A 19,363-nucleotide genomic window follows, 5' to 3' on the forward strand; every position below is an offset into this window, starting at 1 on the left:
TGTATTGAGTACTCTCTCTTTATTAGGCATTTTCCTGAGCACTTTATATATTGTATTTTATTCAGTGTTTGCCGCCATCTTATGATGTAGCTACTGTTATTGTATCCATTTTGAAGTTGAAAATTTAAGGCCAGTGAAGACCTCACAGTTTGCATGCTTAACCCTGTAAAGGCACATTGAGAGGGGAAATAGTAACTACTTTTTAAAAAAAGATTTTCTCAATCAGTGCTGCTCTGTTTAGTAGCAGCCCTCCTCCAAAGTTACTACTGTTTCTAGCCTTTTCTCCATGGGAATTCAGGGTAAATGGGAGATTTCTGCCTAGATCAGAGATGGAGCTGATGGGCCCGGCCCTGCGGTGATCAAGGCAAGTACTCATTCTTTGCAGCTCTTTTGCATGAAAGGGAAATTTGTAGTGGTTCCTGGCTAACACTTAGCCCTGCCTGTGCCATGACATAAGGGGTCCTCACCACTGAATGTAAAACTCAGGGCTCCAGCAGGTGCAGGAGAGAATCCTGGGGATGTCATCATGAGTGGGCTGTTGTTACTATTCATCTTTACCCTTAAGATGGATAAGAGCTGACCATAGACGATACAGGACAGGCAGCTCCTTTTTGGCCACATGTGTAGGCTCAGATTGTTCACATTGCCACCAGATACACCCTCGGTGAGAGCACCTGCTTCACTGAGAACACTGGCTCTTGACAGTAGACTGGAAGCACAACTGTTTGTCTGTTCCCGGGGAACCAGAAAATGAACAAATAATACTGCTCTTCTTTAGCATCCAGTGACTTCAGCTTGTTTGTTTAGCATCTGTTAGTGATTTCGGCTTGTTTGTTCAGATGGAAGCTCCATGAATAAACCGCTTCTTAGAAGGAGGTGCTGGTTTCCAAATACTTTCAGGATCCAAAGTGCTTATTAGGCTCTTAAACAATGGTATACCAACTTACGATGTTTCAAGTTGCCGCCATCTAGAAGGCAGAACTTGACGGTTTTTTTTTTTTTTTGATATGGAGTTTCGCTCTTGTTGCCCAGGCTGGAGTGGAATGGCGCAATCTCGGCTCACTGCAATCTCTGCCTCCCGGGTTCAAGTGATTCTCCTGCCTCAGCCTCCCAGTAGCTGGTATTACAGGCTAATTTTTTCATATTTTTTAGTAGAGATGGGGTTTCACCATATTGGCCAGACTGGTCTTGAACTCCTGACTGCAGATGATCTGCCTGCCTCAGCCTCCCAAAGTTCTGGGATTACAGATGTGAGCCACTGCACCCGACCCAGAACTTGACTCTTGATGAGACCATTGGAAAAATCCTTTAATCCCTTTCTATTACATCTTTAGTTGACTTTTTAAACTTTTTATTTTGAAATAATTATGTAGTTAACTTTTAAAGTAAGTTTTTAGTATGATTTAAGTATACAACTGCATCAACTTAAAGTGCACAATTCCATGAGCTTTTGACATAGGTACGCACCTATGAAACCACCAACACAATTAGGTTACAGAACATTTCCGTCACCTCCCCAAATTGCCTCATGTCTGTTTCTAAGACCTCGTTTGCTCCTGAGCTACTGATCTGACTTTTGTGACTCTAGTGTATACTTTATAGAATTTTATACAAACTCAAATAGTATGTATTATTTTTGTGTCAAGTTTCTTGGACCCAGTATAATGATTTGCAAACTCATCAGGTTGTTTTCTGTATCACAAGTTTATTCCCTTTTACTGTAGAATAGACTTTAGTTGAATTTAATGGATGTGAGTATACAGAATGAATAGATTCTTCAGGAGCCAAAACAAATCAAATCGTTGCAAATTCCTTGATGCCTCTAGTAGGAATTATCATGTAAGAACCTCATAAAAACATTTTAGTTCTGAATTACCCAAAAGAGACTTAATGATTTCAAATTGAAGGAGATGTAATATATTTTTATTGCTATTTTATTATACTTTACATAATAGTATTGAAACTAAAGAAATAAATTCAACCCAAAGTCCTGGATATATTACTCGGTCCTTTAGAAGAGTATGAGAGGATATGTGAAAATTAAAAACAATTTTTTCAATCTATTGCCTTTGATGTGAAGTATTTAAAAAGCCTTTATGGAAATAAGGGTTGTGACAACTTTGTCTTTTTTAAAAAAACATAAATTTAAGTTATTCCTCTTGCATACCAAGAAAAGATTAATATGATGATGTCTGTATCATCTTTAGAATCCTATGCTTTATTAATCTATTAAGCATGATCACTTTCCATTTTTTCAAGACTTCCTCTGTTTAGGGCCTTGTTTTTGTTTTCTGTTTTAGATTTTATAGTGGCTGTTTTGCTACCATTGTAAGTTGAATTTTTTTGCCACAGGGTTTGTTCTCCTTGCTTACTAACTGCTTTTCTGTCATTACACTTGCTATGATACTTTGTTCATTCCTCAGGTTTTTTCTGTCCCCTTCTTGTAGCACAGACCTTACACTCCTTGAAAAACTGGCAGTTCCATTCTAGTCTTCAGGTTTCGCATATATGATGCATGTGAATATGCGTCATATATATGAATCCATTAATGAAATTCTGACTGCGGCTTCTTTTGCTCTTATGAGAGCCTTTCCCTATTTATCCTTTTCATTGAAACTCAAGCATCCCCTAAGTCTGTCATTGAACATGACCTTCCCTCAGGCTTTGACACTGTTCTTCTTGCAGCCTGCTTCCTGGCCTGAGTGCTAGCCCTCGCCACCTCCCAAGGCCTCCAGCTCTGTCCATGTGGGCTCTTCTATCCGCTCCCTTGAAATGTCCCTCCTAACTGCTTCCTTTGTCTTATAGCCCATAATAGTTCTTATGACTTTTTTCCCCATAAACTTTGATATATAGGGCAGCATACCATCAATGGGTGGTCCTTTGCATTCCTCTCTTCAAAACCATCCAGAAAACCCACCTATTCCAAGAAGCTGTCTTGTTACTGGCTCCCCCACCCCTGGTCTAGGACCTCCTTCCTACTCAGGTTGCTGTGTATTGTCCTCTGTTCCTGGAGCTTATAGCCTATAAGTGCCCTCAGGGATGGGGCTTTGTTCTTTGTTTGAAACAGTCTTATCTATTGTGTAGTTTTGGGTTCATTTTTGTTTCCATAGAAATATAAATTCCAGCAAACACAAAATTAAGTGAGTTTCAAAGTAGTTTTTTGCATTGCTATGGTTTTAAGCCTCATTCCACATATTTCTAAAAAGCAATATGGCAAAGCAGAATTTCAAAGAAAGAACTGAAAAAAAAGTGTAAAATTACACATCAGGCACAGTAAGAGCTGAATGCATGAATTTAAAAACTGATTAAGATATTGCTTATTGTGGTTGGGTGCGGTGGCGCATGCCTGTAATCCCAGCACTTTGGAAAGGCGAGGTGAGTGGATCATTTGAGATCAGGAGTTTGAGACCACCCTGGCTGACATGGTGAAACCCCATCTCCGCTAAAAATACAAAAACTAGCCTGGCGTGTTGGCGTGTACCTGTAATCCCAGCTACTCTGGAGGCTGAGGCACGAGACTCGCTTGAACCTGGGAGGTGGAGGTTGCAGTGAGCCAAGATCATGCCACTGCACTCCAGCCTGGGTGACAGATTGCGACTCTGTCTTAGAAAAAAAAAGATACTGCTCATTGTAAAAAGATTGTAAAGTGACAAAAATTTAAATTTTTCTTTTAGTAGTGGTTTTTTAAATATTACAATTTGACTTGAATTACTGGTTGTTTTACTGCCTCTGTTAAACTTCTTTTGAATTTCTTTTCTCTCTCTTTCTCCCAGAGGAAACCAGTCTCTGATGTGGTTTAAAATATTTTACGTATTTTAATAAATCAGATCATTTTGTATGTATCTATCTACAACTTGCTTTTGCACTCAATGTTTTTTTGGAAATTTTGTTGAAATGTGTAGATCCAATGCATTCACTTTAACTGCTGAATAGTATTTCGTTTATTGATCCATTCCACATTGGAATTATTTTATTTCCAGTTTTTCATTACAAAAACAATGAATGCTGAAATGTGCAAGTGCAAGAATTTCCCTGTGGTATGTCTGGAAAGGATGTCAGGATAACAGGCAAAAGCAAGAATTGTCCTGGCAGCCTAGAGATAGAGCATGCCCATCTTCAGCTTTGTAGGCATAGCCAAATGTACTACAGAGGTTAATAGCATTTTAACTAAAACTGTCAGTGTATCTGAATTCCCATTTCTCCATAGGACCTCCTAGCTCTTAAAGATACAAGTATCTCATCTGTTTTCAGCCTGGATTTACATGGCTAGTAATTTAAAATCATTTGGTTGGGAAAGGTGGTAGGTGAGACTCTAAATTTTGTAGGTAGTGTCTGTGGCTAGGGTTTTATAGCTCCTGAGATTATGTAGTCAAACTTCGCCCTTTTTTATATATGTAGAAAATTACCTGGAAGGATTGTATGACTTATCCAAGGCCGCATAGCTAGTTAATGGTTGAAACGGGATGGAAATCCAGGATGACACTTAATTCCCAGCCCAATTTTTTCCCTATTAAATCATTAGTGCCACTTAAAGCATTTTGTTATCTCTTCCCTCTATAGTATTAGTTTGTATGGAAATAAAGTAAAAATAAAACTAAAGGGATGCAGCGTCCTTCATAAAGGTACATACTCTAATTTATTTTTAACTTCCTCGTTAGCTTCTGTATTTTTAATATCTTGCAACAAATATTCCAATGCTTGTTCCTTCATCTTTCTATTTTATATATGTAAATTACTCCTTTAGATGAAATCATAAGGCCCTGGTTTGACACATAATTTCTAGTTAAGAAAGCACTAATTCTATATGTAAACTTAGGTTACTAGGTTAATTTCTTTCCAGTGTTTGACTTCCAACATGGCCTTCAGTGCACTTTTCATGTAATATCCCACTTAACTAAAGCATGGCAGTGAGGCCTAGGTGTTGGACAAAAAAAAAAATAATAGTATTTCTGTAAAATTATACATTTAAAATAGTTTTGAAAAATACTCTGGCTAATTTGTTTCTGTACGATACGTATGACGTGCATGAAGACTGTCAGGAGACGCACCCAAGCTTGTTACCTTGGTCGAGTCATGTCATGGTGGAACCATGTTTCCTTATTGCAAAGCAAGAGGTTGAGTCTGACTTCTAAGACTCATTAAATTTGTTTTTTTTTTTCATAATGATACTTTCATTATAAATATTTATTATTTTTCTATCACTTGATTTTTTTCCTAAGGTAACCAGTTATAAATGTAGGTCCTCTTTTACATAAGTGATACATATTGCTATAAACTGTTGAAAATTTTTACCAAAATATTATTCCTCATACTGTTTAAATTTAAAAGCTGAGTATCTTTTTTTCTTTATGTGGAAATTCTATAAAGTATCATATTAGAGGCTTTTCAAATTTTAAATAGAAAACCCTTCCCCTAGTGAGCATAGTAATGGAAATTTTTGTCTTTCATAATGCAGATCATCTAAAAAAATGTCACTGGACTTTCTAACTTTCTCTCTTTGAGTTTTAATATGATTATTCTAAGGCCCATTAATGTTCCATAAAGTTATGACTCCGTATTGTTTTAATCTTGAAAAATAAGTCCTGAAAAATAGATGCATGTATATGTGCATAGGGCTGGAAAAAATAGAAAATACACAATTATATATTCTGCCTCAGTCTTTGTGTGTAACAGTGAGAGCTTTCTCATTAGGAATGATTAAATTTATAGTCAAATTATGGAGATTATAGAGCTAATAAAGGAAACAAAAGATAAAACAGAACGCAGTAAGATAAAGTTCCTAGAAAATATAGATTAATTTTTAATTGTAGTCATATCTCCTATTATTACATGGCTCAGACTGTTTCTTGGCTGGTTGGCTGGTTGGCTTTATTGCTTTTACAAGGTTAAAAAGCTGAATTGCTATTCTTTGTGAAAACTTCATATCCCATAGGAAATAATTAAGACTAATAAATAGCTGGAAGCAGAACCATGAATTGAGTTAATGCTTCATTCTTTTTTCCCTTGTAGGAAACCTTATTTGAAAAGAAGGTAAGTACCTCATGCTTTGATTACTACGAATTACCCTAAAATCTTGCATTATCAAATCAGCATTATAATTCACATTAGAAAATTAAGTGTGACTAAATAAGAATTCATAGTTCTTTTAAAATGAGCTACTCTATTCTGAGGCAGCCATCTGATTTCTTTTATACTACCATATTCAATGCAGGTTGGAAAATTTAGAAAAAGTAGGAAATACTGAATGTGACTCTAGGAGTGATTTTAGAAATCAGTGATAAGAAAACCACGTTTTTGCTTACTTTGATATGCCGTCTTTATTCTAAGCATATCTCTGACATCAGCCACTCATGGGGGTCCTTTATTTTGGGGGGTGTTCCTTGTGTTGGCTAGGTTAGGCAGAGTGTTCCCAGCTAAGAGGCAGAGTTTAGAGTCATCCCCTGCTGCCTACCAATTGCCTTGAGCTCATTCTCCTTCTTATTTTGAAGAAAAGGCAACCTAATGATGGCAACCAGATCACATGGCAAAGGAATCTGGCCAATATGGTTAAATGGGCCTTAAACCAATAGATGATCATCAGCTTGCTGAGGAGTCCCATCCTGGACATGCATTTCTTAAAGCAAAGAGTTTGGAATATCTAAACTTTGTTCAATGAGCTGCTTATTTAACATCAGGAAATTTACATGTATTGTTGCATAAAATAATAGGAGTCACCCAAGCCTTCTACAGCATCATGTTTTATTGAATTGTGCATATTCAGATATACCATTATGTTATGTACCATTAAGAAAGGAAAAAAACCTTGCCAATTTAACTTACAATATCTTTTTATTAATTGCAATTTTTATTTTATACTTGTAGAAAGTAGTTTTTAGATATTTTAGATGTAGATTTTAAAATCCTGTATCACTTTCATATATACATATAAAGGAATTGTAAGCAAAATAACTTGGTTATTTCTAAAACTTCTTCACATCAGAGTTTAAATTAAACTTGTCCAACTTGTGGCCAGCAGGCTGTATGCAGCCCAGAACGACTTTGAGTACAGACCAACACAAATTCATAAACTTTTAAAAAACATTATAAAATGTATGCACGGACTTTTTTTTTTTCTCATCAGCTCTCATTAGTGTTAGTGTATTTTATGTGTAGTCCAAGGCATTTCTTCTTCTTCCAGTGTGGCCCAGGGAAGCCAAAATATTGGACACCCCTGGTAAATCTCTGAATCAATTTTTGTCTGAATTACTGATGTTCTTGTTTTTCCATATAATACTGACCTGTATGTCAGCAAAAGCATTGATATAAAGCATTTCTTAAGAATGTTCTGGAATTTTCTTCCATTTCATTCTGCAAGTTTTGAAGTGCATGTGCAGAAAGCAACTACTTTGTCATGACTGAGTCTGGTCAATAGCTGTTATAAGACTCATTCTGATTTCAGAGTTGTTAAAATGAGGAAGAATGTGCATCTTAGAAATAGTAAAATACGGTATAAGTCAAACGTTTTCCTTTGCTTAGTAAAGGAACATTTAGTATTATTATATTATTGAGCTTTGATATGTTATATGGAAGAGAAGCAGTAGAAATTCTAAAAGTCAACTGAAAATATGTATTTTCTCCTTTTAACTGGCACCTATATATTATATATGTATTATTGATGGGATGCCTATTTTATTTAACCATACTGAAATTTAAAAATATTTTGTTATCTGGCTATTGATAGGTATAAATTTGCCTAGAATAATTTAATAGAGAGAGCAAAACCTCCACAAATGTTCACGGTAAAATTTCTTTGAGAGTGGTCCAGTTAGTTATATGCTGAATACAATTTGCAATGCTGTCTTTCACTGTGTGTTAATATCACGTTTCATTATTGATTCAGTGTGAACGCAAGATTTGTGAATGTGAGAAAGGAGATCCAGGTGATCCAGGGAATCCTGTGAGTATATTTCTACTTTAAACATAAGTCAGGAAGCCCTAGCAATGAGATAGCTCTACTCGCTCTTGAAAACATCGGGGCTATTTTGAACTGTTGAAAAGCAATTGTTTGGAAATGGCAGCAAAAATGGAAATACTACTTCTTTCTTTTATTTCTAAAGGGACACATTCTATCTTTAGAAATAAGCCTGGGATTTTGCTGACCTGAACTGAGGGCAGGTATGTTTTGAAGTTGTTCCCACAAAGGACGTTGTGTCCCTCTTCATAAAATAATTGAAGCCAGAATTTCTTAATAGTGAAGTGAAAATACAGAAAAAGCTAATACAAATAATCAGTGCTTTAGGCAAAGCTATATCCCACTAGAAACACGAGGCACAAGCCTCTCTGGAAGTTAAATGTTGTCTTCACACAAATGCAGCAGTGCAGCATCAACACCGTGTGGACTCGTGGACAGGAAGCTGGTCAGGACTCTTTGGGGGATTGTGGTGAGTTCTGTGAAATGGAAGTAAACACATGGCAACCAAAAATAAATGGCAGGATTTACTATGATGATTCATTATTTGATAAGATAATATGGGACGGAGTGCTTCCCTTATATTCTGGCCTAATATCTGGTAGGTGCCATGTCTATACTGGGAAGGCATTTGAAATGACATCTAGATCACTGGAAATGCTGAGCATTTCTTTAACATTTGTCTTCATAAAGCATCCACGTGTTCATTCAGTCTTCTATTTATTTGTGTAATTCCAAATATCATCCTTAGAGTTCAGAAGGAGCCCTATGGAGATTCTCACAAAATGCATGGGTAAAAATTTTCAACTAATGGGGGTGGGAGGGGAATGTATACTGTGACTGTATTAGAATATGACAAATTTTACCTTGAGACTCGGGTCCAAAGCCTATACTTTTTCAAACCATCTAACCAATCAAGGGATCTTTTTCTCCCCAAATACAAAGTTAGATGCATTAGATAATAATGGGGCAGCCAGTAGAAGCTGACTTTGGCTAAAGCAAAGATTTAGCCATCCCTTCCTATAAAGTCTTAGTTTATCCCCATTACACCAAGAGATGGCCAGGGTAAGGAATATTTCTTTATATTTTAAAATGAACAGTAAGGAAGTTCACAATTGTTCCGCACCTGAGAATTTTAGTCACCTTCTTGTCACATTTTAGTAGGGGTAAGCCACAGAATATGTTATTTAACATTTATTGAGTACCCCCAACACCAGTTCTCAGAAAAGCAAGATTTTTGGTTGATTAGGAACAGGAAAACAAAATGCTTTTCTGGAAGAGGATTACAGAGCTTCTTTCTCCCATCTTTTGAGATTGTCACCTGGATATCAGAACCTCTTTGACCAAAGACAAGGAAGCTGGCCTGGCTGCAAATCAAAACCACATTGAGATACTACCTCACACAAGTTAGAATGTTGATCATTAAATAATCTGGAGACAACAGATGCTGTAGAGGATGTGGAGAAATAGGAACACTTTTACACTGTTGGTGGGAGTGTAAATTAGTTCAACCATTGTGGAAGACAGTGTGGAGATTCCTCAAGGATCTAGAAATAGAAATTCCATTTGACCCAGCAATACCATTACTGGGTATATACCCAAAGGATTATAAATTGTTCTATTATAAAGACACATGCACACACATGTTCATAGTGGCACTGTTTACAATAGCAAAGACCTGGAACCAACCCAAATGCCCATCAATGATAGACTGGACAAGGAAAATGTGCCACATACACACCATGAAATACTTTGCAGCCATAAAAAACGATGAGTTTGTGTTCTTTGTAGGGACATGGATGAACCTGGAAACCATCATTCTCAGCAAACTGACACAAGAACAGAAAATCAAGCACTGCATGTTCTCACTCATAGGCGGGTGATGAACAATGAGAACACGTGGACACAGAAAGGGGGGCATCACTGGGGTCCATTTGGGGGTGCCTAGAGGAGAGAGAGTGGGGGTGGGGAAGTTGGGGAGGGATAACTTGGGGAGAAATGTCAGGTATAGGTGATGGGGTGATGGAGGCAGCAAACCACCTTGCCATGAATGTACCTATGTATCATGTATCTTGCATGATCTGCACATGTACCCCAGAAGCTAAAATACAATAAAAAAAAAAAGTGAGTGACAGAGGGGAATTGTAGAAGTGGCCCACAATGAAGAGAGGTTGAGAACAACTCCTACCCTTTGGCCTGTTGCAGCTACTCTTTTAAATCTTCGCATGAGTTTGATTTTGTTTGCAAAACTGCCAAGAAATAATTGTTTTGGGAAGAAGTAATTGGTGGTAAGAGAGAAACATTATTCTCTTTTGAGCAAATTTAGAAAATCTGCCAATTGAAGACAGTGGTTTTCTTGTGTAGAAAAGGGGAGAAGAGAGTTGAATCTTGGCTTGGCAGGTAAAGATTTTATAATTTTCCCTCATTCTAGGAGACAAAGCTCATCAGAAATTATTATAAAGTATAGAAAACAATAGAATACCTACTTAAAATAATATTTTTTCCCTTTGCCTTCAGGGTACACATGGAAACCCAGGTATCAAAGGTGAGCGAGGACCAAAAGGAAACCCGGTAAATGAATAAACAGTTTTTCTTTAAACCAGCATATTTTCTTCTAGATTTATTTTTAAAAAACAACTATTTAAAAAATAAAAAGCATTGTAGTATATGGCAAAAATCTGACAATTTTTGTGAAGAATACAGGATGTCCACTTCCTATATTATCTATCTTGTTTCTATTAGCTTGAATTCACAAATTCTGAGTAACATATGAATATTTTAGTCAGTAAATTTAGGAAGCCTAGGGACATTGAATAAACAGAAACTAGTACTTAAATGATGGCAGCCCATCTTATTTAGGACAATGTTTAATGAACTTATAATATATGGGCCATATCAGATTGACATTGGCACTTGTGTTTTTAATGGGTCTACTTTAAATGAATAACTGACCGACAATAATAATAGAAAAACCACCAGATGTTTTCTCACTCCCAGAGCATCTTCAAGGACTTCATCAATTCCTTTTCTCCATGTACCTATCAAAAAAAAAAAAAAAAATCCTAGGCTTTTAAAGAAAATATTCACCTGTTCAGATCATTGGTAGGATTTTGGTTCCCAGTTTAAGAACAACAGCAGGAATCACAAAGAGAAAAGCAGATATAACTATGTGAAAATTTAAGTCAAAATTCTGTGTGATGAAAAAATAATAATTAAAGGGAGTGATATGCTTTGGTTGTGACACTACCCAAATCTCATCTTAAATTGTATGTAGCTCCCATAATTCCCACATGTGGTGAGAGAGACCGGTAGGAGGTCATTGAATCATGGGGACGGGTCTTTCCCATGCTGTTCTTGTGATAGTGAGCAAGTCTCATGTGATCTGATGGTTTTATAAGGGGAAGTTCCCCTACACAAGCTCTCTTGCCTGTTGCCATGTAAGATGTGGCTTTGTTCCTCCTTTACCTTCTGCCATGATGGTGAGGCCTCCCCAGCACTGTGAAACTGTGAGTCCACTACACATCTTTCCTTTATAAACTACCCAGGTATGTCTTTATTAGCAGCATGAGAACAGACTAATATGGGGAGAGGATATTAAAGAAATAGAAATATCAGGGAATATTTGCATCATATATAATGGACATTGGGTTAATTTCTATAATCATTGAGTTAATTTCTGAACACAATTTTCAAGAGAGGAAACAAAACTAGTAAAGAAAAAAGTAAAAGCACATTTAATTTCGTTAGGTAATAAGAGAAATTTAAACAGAGAGAATGAGGTATACTTTAGTAGTAATGCTTACATTTTAGGAACTTTGGAATCCAGAGGATTTCTTTTCTTTTCTTTTTTTTTTTTTTTTGGTAGTGGTTTTCTAGTTCAGATTGTTTGTTTTTGTGTGTGTTTTGAAGTTTTAAAATATTTCTTTCATTATAGCAATTAACACAGCAATTTTAAAACAGTAATAACTAGAGATAGCAATGTGGCAGTGAAACTGGTTTGCTTTTCATTGTAGGGAACTTGACACAAATATTTTGGAAGCAATTAGGCAAAACATAAGAGGCACTCAAATACTGACAAAGTTAACTATTAAATTAAAAGTCAACTCAAAAATTAACTCTAAAATATCTCTATTTCTTAGAAAATTTTTAGGGAAGTAGTGAAAAAAATCATAAAGTGAAATGCATAAAAGTATTTTTGGCAATTGTCTGCTTGTCAAAGAAAGGGAATATAGCATCCTTGGATAGTTTTACAATATACACACACATGCACACCCAAACAACTCAACACTCACTCATCTTATATACATCCAAACTGATGCCATCATGCCTTCTTTTTGTTGGGTTAAATACCTGTTATAAGTGTATGTTCACATTTTATTTATTTGGTTTATAATTTTGTGCTACATAATATATTTTCTTAAGTCTTACTGAAATCAAGCAATCACTCTTGAGGACATTTTGGAAAACATTCCAATGCCCCTTAGAGAAAAGGCAGAATGACTGGCTCCAAGTGAATGTAATGCTGTATTTGAGAACAACGGCTGTGTTGTTCAACCAGGATGTGGCGTAAGCTGTGAAAATGTACCTGGATCCTGTACCCTACACATCTGGCTTCATTCCAAAGGGCAAAGTTTATCTGAGTTGCTAGTTTTTTTGCCTAGATTGCATGGTGAAAATGTCAATGGGCAAGGCTAAAGATGTTTCCTAATTGGGTTAAGTTATTAATCTGGGACTTCTGTATAATGCATTTTATTGAGCAATCTTAGTCACTCTGCAGGGTTGTGGAATTTTGACTGTTTTTTGTTTGTCACAGGGTGATGCTCAAAAAGGAGAAGCTGGAGAAAGAGGTCCAGGGGTATGTACACAACTGGAATGCCTTCCTAAGAAAATGATCCTAGGTTGCTGATTTTGTGGTTGACTGTTTCGACCCCTGTAGTGCAAGTGCAGAAGTGATTTCTATCTACCTTGTGCTCTTGATGGCACAGGAAGGCAATCAGAAAGATCTGATCTTAGAAGTGGAAATGTGGGGAGAAAATAGAAAATAGCCCAACAGGAGTGAAAATAGGAGCAGGAGTGTTCAACCCTATCAAATTATCTGATACTTAATTTGACTTTGGTGAAAGGTTCCAATGAGAAAAATACTTGCTTTATTTCTTATAATTGTTATGATAAAGAATAAGTTAGAATTTCAGGAGCATAAGAACTACATGTTCTAAACTATACTTTTGTTAAACCAATTCTGCAGACATAATAAAATTTATCATTCTATTTGATTTCTTATCCCCCAAATTAGAAGATAGTGCCCAAGAACTAATTACAGTATGTTTCTTATTTTGGATTTTTCTGGGCATTGCTGTTAAGTGTAGCAAATAGCAGAGATGTGTACAGTGAATAAAAAGAAGACCATAAGACATTGGCCCTGTCTGCTTGTCCCCCTGGATGAGCCCTGAACTCAGACCCAGAGATGTTAAAAACTATTCTCTGGGCATTTTTAATCAACTTCATAAAAAATCTGATAGGAAATTTGATAATGTCAACAAAAATTCAATCTTAAATTTGTGTTACTCATTCAGGAAACATTTCTTAGGTATCTTCTACATATAAAGCATATAAGTATGTGAAAATAAAACTAAAATAAAGCACTCGTATTTTTAAAAAGCTTATTATCTCATAGGAGACAATTCTACTTTTATCTTCTATTCCTCAGTGACCACATATTTGGAAGTTTTATTTCCTTCATGAAGTTTCCTTTTGTAAAAAAACAAAACAAAAAAAAAGTCCGGCCAGTCACAGTGACTCATACACTTTAGGAGGCCTAGGTGGCAAGATCACTTGAGGCCACTAGTTTGAGACCAGCCTGGGCAACATAGGAGACACTCTCTCTACAAATAAATAAATAAATGAATAAATAATACTATTAATAAAAAAGTCATACATAGAATGAAATTTTGTAGTCTGATTCACATGTAACTGCAATAATAGCTTATTTATTAAGTAGGTTTATTCAGTTCTCTAAGCATATATGACAATTCTATTTCCATACTTCAAAAATATAGCTGTGTGAAAAAGACAAAAAATCCCATTTGAAGAGGACTTGCTCCTGCAGAGAGCTGGTAATTTCCCAGGCCATGTAATATTCACTATTGTATTTCTTAAAGGGCCATGGGCAGTGACACAATGGAAAAGACTATACAGGATTCCCAAGTGTGATGCACAGAAGACAGGAAAAGTGCTGGCCCCTTATTTAGCGTGAGATAAAAGACAGTAGCTTAAAGGTCACTGTCTGATTAGGGCTGATAAAGGAACCTTTTATTTCCTAGATGTTTTATGTTTTAGACTGAATTTGAAAGGAGGACCATAATGGATACAAATATTTGCACACATTTTAAAGGCCATTATCTCAGCTCATTCTCAAAGCCAATTTCTTTAAGAGTTGCTGTGAAACAGTCTTAGCTGCAATAGTTCATAGTTTAAAAGTCAGTATAACAATTTTGAAGGAAGCATTATAGGCCATCACTTCTACAATGACTTTCAGTGTACATTATCTCCTCCAGTTTTGGCTCAAAGGATAACAAATTGAATATGAAAAAAAGTCTGAATCTGAGAATAAAATGTGATAAAGACGAAAAACAGATTCTTTTCTTCTCGGTAAATGCACATTTCTCCAAGCACGAAGAGAAGTGAAACAGTTTACATTTCTATGGTTTAATTTTCCAGACTGTATAGATGTGTTTTTGTTATACGTTGTAATTGAAAAATGCCTAATTCTTATTCTAACTCTGCCTTAGACTATCATATTTTACTTTTACTTTTCTTTTTAAATTAGGGAATTCCTGGGTACAAGGGTGACAAGGTAAGTTGGTAACAACCAATAGATAGACCAGAATTTCAAAAAGAAAAACAGAAACGTAAGTGTACTTATGAACTTAATGAAAGTTATTTTATTTATTTTTGTAAGTCTGGATTCCCTCTTTCCTGAGTTAACATAAAATAGTAACAGAACTTAACATATGGATGTGTGTTGTAAGGGATGGAGGGTACCATAAGATTCCTAAGATTAGAATCCAACCTCCTTTGGCTTTGCAAACATGAATTATTTTACCAGAGAACCCCAATTTATAAGCCATGCAGCACAGGTATGCAGGCTAAATGTTTATTTACACAAACAGATTCAGCAATACTCCAAGTAGGTTTCTCCCTTGGAGCTTAACTTCCTATGAAAACCTAGACACCAAACCCTCTCCCAGGGGAAAGAGAGGATTTATCCTGGTTAAGCAGTGAAGAGCCACTGACTTCACTGATTCAGGCAACTGGGTAGAGCTTGCAGGGGTAAATTTGGCAAACAAGCAAAGAAAAGGTATGGGTTGTTAGATGGTTTGATGATTATTTGTGAGTTACAAGTTAGGATACCAAACTGTTTTAAAAGGGATTAGCAAGTTGTACTGGGGCTCAGGAACCTCTGAGAGTGCTCACTGGTTCATTGATAAGTCTGTCCCACAGTTATCTTTATTATCAGATTTTCTATCTGAAATCAGGACATGGACCTATCATCCATCCCATCCTACAGGGCTACAACCCTCAGGCATGGGAAAGAGGCTGGAACTTTTGAGGGTCCAGCTCTGGGTCTCCACTGGCCTCCCTACTTCTCATGGAGCCAGGAGTCTGCAGGAGGTCTGTGCTTCCTTCTCCTGGATCATGCATTGGGTAGCCAAGACCCCAGAAGGCCTGCTGCTGGGAGGGCATACAAAAACCTCCTTTCCATATCCATCTTTTTCCTAGGCTGAAGGGGAGCCAAATGGTAGCTGTTGGGGCAGGAGAGGTCATGCAGGGGGCTTTGTTGTGCTGCCCAGGGCATCTTCACATGTGTGTTCATGCTCTTCTTGCTGTGGAAGGAGTTGGAGGTAGGAAGTGAAGTGGGGGCCAGGGTGCAGGGGGCTGTGTCTGGCAAGGACCTCTGAGGAATTCACAAGTCTTTAATTCTTTATTCCTTTTGAAGACACATTTATTAAAGAAGGAAGCCAGAACATTATTAGTTACCACTTTCAACTATTTAGACACATGGTATGTGGGCTTCCACTTACAGTCTTTTTTTTTTAATTTATTTTTTTTTAATTGTACTTTAGGTTCTGGGGTACATGTGCAGATCATGCAGGATTGTTGCATAGGTACATTCATGGCAAGGTGGTTTGCTGCCTCCATCCCCCCATCACCTACATCTGGCATTTCTCCCCATGTTATCCCTCCCCAACCTCCCCAGCCCTGCACTGTCCTTCTGTTGGCGCCCCCCAACAGACCTCAGTGTGTGATGCTCCCTGTGTCCATGTGTTCTCATTGTTCATCACCCGCCTATGAGTGAGAACATGTGGTGTTTGATTTTCTGTTCTTGTGTCAGTTTGCTGAGAATGATGGTTTCCAGATTTACCCATGTCCCTACAAAGGACACAAACTCATCGTTTTTTATGGCTGCATAGTATTCCATGGTGTGTATGTGGCACATTTTCCTTGTCCAGTCTATCATTGATGGGCATTTGGGTTGGTTCCAGGTCTTTGCTATTGTAAACAGTGCCACTATGAACATGTGTGTGCATATGTCTTTATAATAGAACAATTTATAATCCTTTGGGTATATACCCAGTAATGGTATTGCTGGGTCAAATGGAATTTCTATTTCTAGATCCTTGCTTGAGGAATCTCCACACTGTCTTCCACAATGGTTGAACTAATTTACACTCCCACCAACAGTGTAAAAGTGTTCCTATTTCTCCACATCCTCTCCAGCATCTGTTGTCTCCAGATTTTTTAACGATTGCCATTCTAACTTGTGTGAGGTAGTATCTCAATGTGGTTTTGATTTGCATTTCTCTAATAGTCAGTGATGATGAGCATTTTTTCGTATGTTTGTTGGCCTCATATATGTCTTCTTTTGAAAAGTGTCTGTTCATATCCTTCGCCCCCTTTTGCATGGGTTTGTTTGTTTTTTTCTTGTAAATCTGTTTTAGTTTTTTGTAGATTCTGAATATCAGCCCTTTGTCAGATGGGTAGGTTGCAAAAAATTTTTTCCCATTCTGTTGGTTGCCGGTTCACTTTAATGATTGTTTCTTTTGCTGTACAGAAGCTCTGGAGTTTAATTAGGTCTCATTTGTCTATTTTGGCTTTTGTTGCCAATGCTTTTGGTGTTTTAGTCATGAAGTCCTTACCTATGCCTATATTCTGAATGGTTTTGCCTAGGTTTTCTGCTAGGGTTTTTATGGTGTTAGGTCTTATGTTTAAGTCTTTAATCCATCTGGAGTTAATTTTAGTGTAAGGTATCAGGAAGGGGTCCAGTTTCTGCTTTCTGCACACTGCTAGCCAGTTTTCCCAACACCGTTTATTAAACAGGGAATCCTTTCCCCATTGCTTGTTTTTGTCAGTTTTGTCAAATATCAGATGGTTGTAGATGTGTGCCCTTTATCGTTTATATATTGTGATATACCCTATATCTCTGTTTTGGTACCAGTACCATGCTGTTTTGATTACTGTAGTCTTGTAGTTTGAAATCATGTAGAATGATGCTTCTGGCTTTGTTCTTTTTGCTTAGGATTGTCTTGGCTATGTGGGCTCTCTTTTTGTTCCATATGAAGTTTAAGGTGGTTTTTTCCAGTTCTGTGAAGAAGGTCATTGGTAGCTTGATGGGGATAACGTTGACTCTGTAAATTACTTAGGGCAGTATGGCCATTTTCACGATATTGATTCTTCCTAACCATGAGCAAGGAATGTTTCTCTATCTGTTTGTGTCCTCTCTTATTTCCTTAAGCAGTGGTTTGTAGTTCTCCTTGAAGAGGTCCTTTACATCCTTTGTTACTTGTACTCCTAGGTATTTTATTCTCTGTAGCAATTGTGAATGTGAGTTTGCTCATGATTTCTCTCTCTGCTAGTCTGTTATTGGTATATAGAAATGCTTGTGATTTCTGCACATTGATTTTGTATCTCAAGACTTTGCAGAAGTTGCTTATTAGTTTAAGGAGATTCTGGGCTAAGATGATAGGGTCTTCTAAATGTACAATCATGTTGTCTGCAAATAGAGACAATTTGACTTCCTCTTTTCCTAATTGAATACATTTATTTTTTTTTTCTTGCCTAATTGCTCTGGCTGGAACTTCTAATACTATATTGAATAGGAGTAGTGAGAGAGAGAGCATCCTTGTCTAGTGTTGGATTTCAAAGGGAATGCTTCCAGTTTTTGCCCATTCAGTATGATATTGGCTGTAGGTTTGTTGTAAATAGCTTTTATTGTTTTGAGATGTGTTCCTTCGATACCTAGTTTTTTGAGAGTTTTTAGCATAAAGGGCTGTTGAATTTTGTCAAATGTCTTCTCTGAATCTATTGAGATAATCCTGTGGTTTTTGTCTTTGGTTCTGTTTATGTGGTGGATTACGTTTATAGACTTGCCTATGTTGAACCAGCCTTGCATCCCTGGCATGAAGCCTACTTGATTGTGATGGATAAGCTTTTTGATGTGCTGTTGCAATAGGTTTGCCAGTATTTTATTTAAGATGTTTGCATCTATGTTTATCATGGATATTGGCCTGAAGTTTTCCTCTTTTTTTGAGTCTCTGCCAGGTTTTGGTATCAGGATGATGTTGGTCTCATAAAATGATTTGGGAAGGATTCCCTCTTTCTCGATAGTTTGGAATAGTTTCAGAAGGAATGGTACCAGCTCCTCTTTGTACGTCTGGTAGAATTCAGCTCTGAAATCATCTGGACCTGGATTTTTTTGATTGGTAGGCTCTTAATTGCTGCCTCAACTTCAGCCCTGAGGATTCAACTTCTTCCTGGTTTAGGCTTGAGAGAGTGCAAGTGTCTGGGAATTTATCCATTTCTTCCAGGTTTACTGGTTTATGTGCATAGAGTTGTTTGTAGTAATCTCTAATTGTAGTTTGTATTTCTGTGGAATCAGTGGTGATACACCCTTTATCATTTTTTATTACATCTATTTGATTCTTTTCCCTTTTCTTTTATATGAATCTGGCTAGTGGTCTATTTTGTTGATCTTTTCAAAAAACCAGCTCCTGGATTTATTGATTTTTTGAAGGATTTTTTTGTGTGTCTCTATCTCCTTCAGTTCTGCTCTGATCTTAGTTATTTCTTGTCTTCTGCTAGCTTTTGAGTTTTTTTGTTCTTGATCCTCTAGCTCTTTCAATTTTGATGATAGGGTGTCGATTTTAGATCTTTCCTTGCTTCTCATGTGGGCATTCATTGCTATAAATTTCCCTCTAGACACTGCTTTAAATGTGTCCCAGAGATTCTGGTATTTGTATATTCATTCTCATTGGTTTTAAATAACATCTTTATTTCTGCCTTCATTTCATTTTTTATCCAGTTGACATTCAGGTGCCAGTTGTTCAGTTTTCATGAAGTTGTGCGGTTCTGAGTTAG

General features: G+C 36.8%; 1 protein-coding gene across 6 annotated transcripts in view; it reads left to right on the forward strand.

The window, feature by feature from the left end:
* COL28A1 (collagen type XXVIII alpha 1 chain) overlaps positions 1 to 19,363 on the forward strand; it is a 201,272-nt gene that overhangs the window by 39,609 nt on the left and 142,300 nt on the right. For all 6 annotated transcript variants that reach the window (XM_064380376.1, XM_021674199.2, XM_021674202.2 and 3 more), the window contains 5 exons: positions 6,010 to 6,030; positions 7,880 to 7,936; positions 10,466 to 10,519; positions 12,762 to 12,803; positions 14,775 to 14,801. In XM_064380376.1, coding sequence (XP_064236446.1) covers positions 6,010 to 6,030; positions 7,880 to 7,936; positions 10,466 to 10,519; positions 12,762 to 12,803; positions 14,775 to 14,801 — 201 coding nt within the window. The remainder of the gene's footprint in view (positions 1 to 6,009; positions 6,031 to 7,879; positions 7,937 to 10,465; positions 10,520 to 12,761; positions 12,804 to 14,774; positions 14,802 to 19,363) is intronic.

This window comes from Aotus nancymaae, unplaced genomic scaffold (assembly GCF_030222135.1).
Source record: "Aotus nancymaae isolate 86718 unplaced genomic scaffold, 86718_ANA_hifiasm-v0.15.2.pri h1tg000025l, whole genome shotgun sequence".
Taxonomy (NCBI): Eukaryota; Metazoa; Chordata; class Mammalia; order Primates; family Aotidae; genus Aotus; species Aotus nancymaae.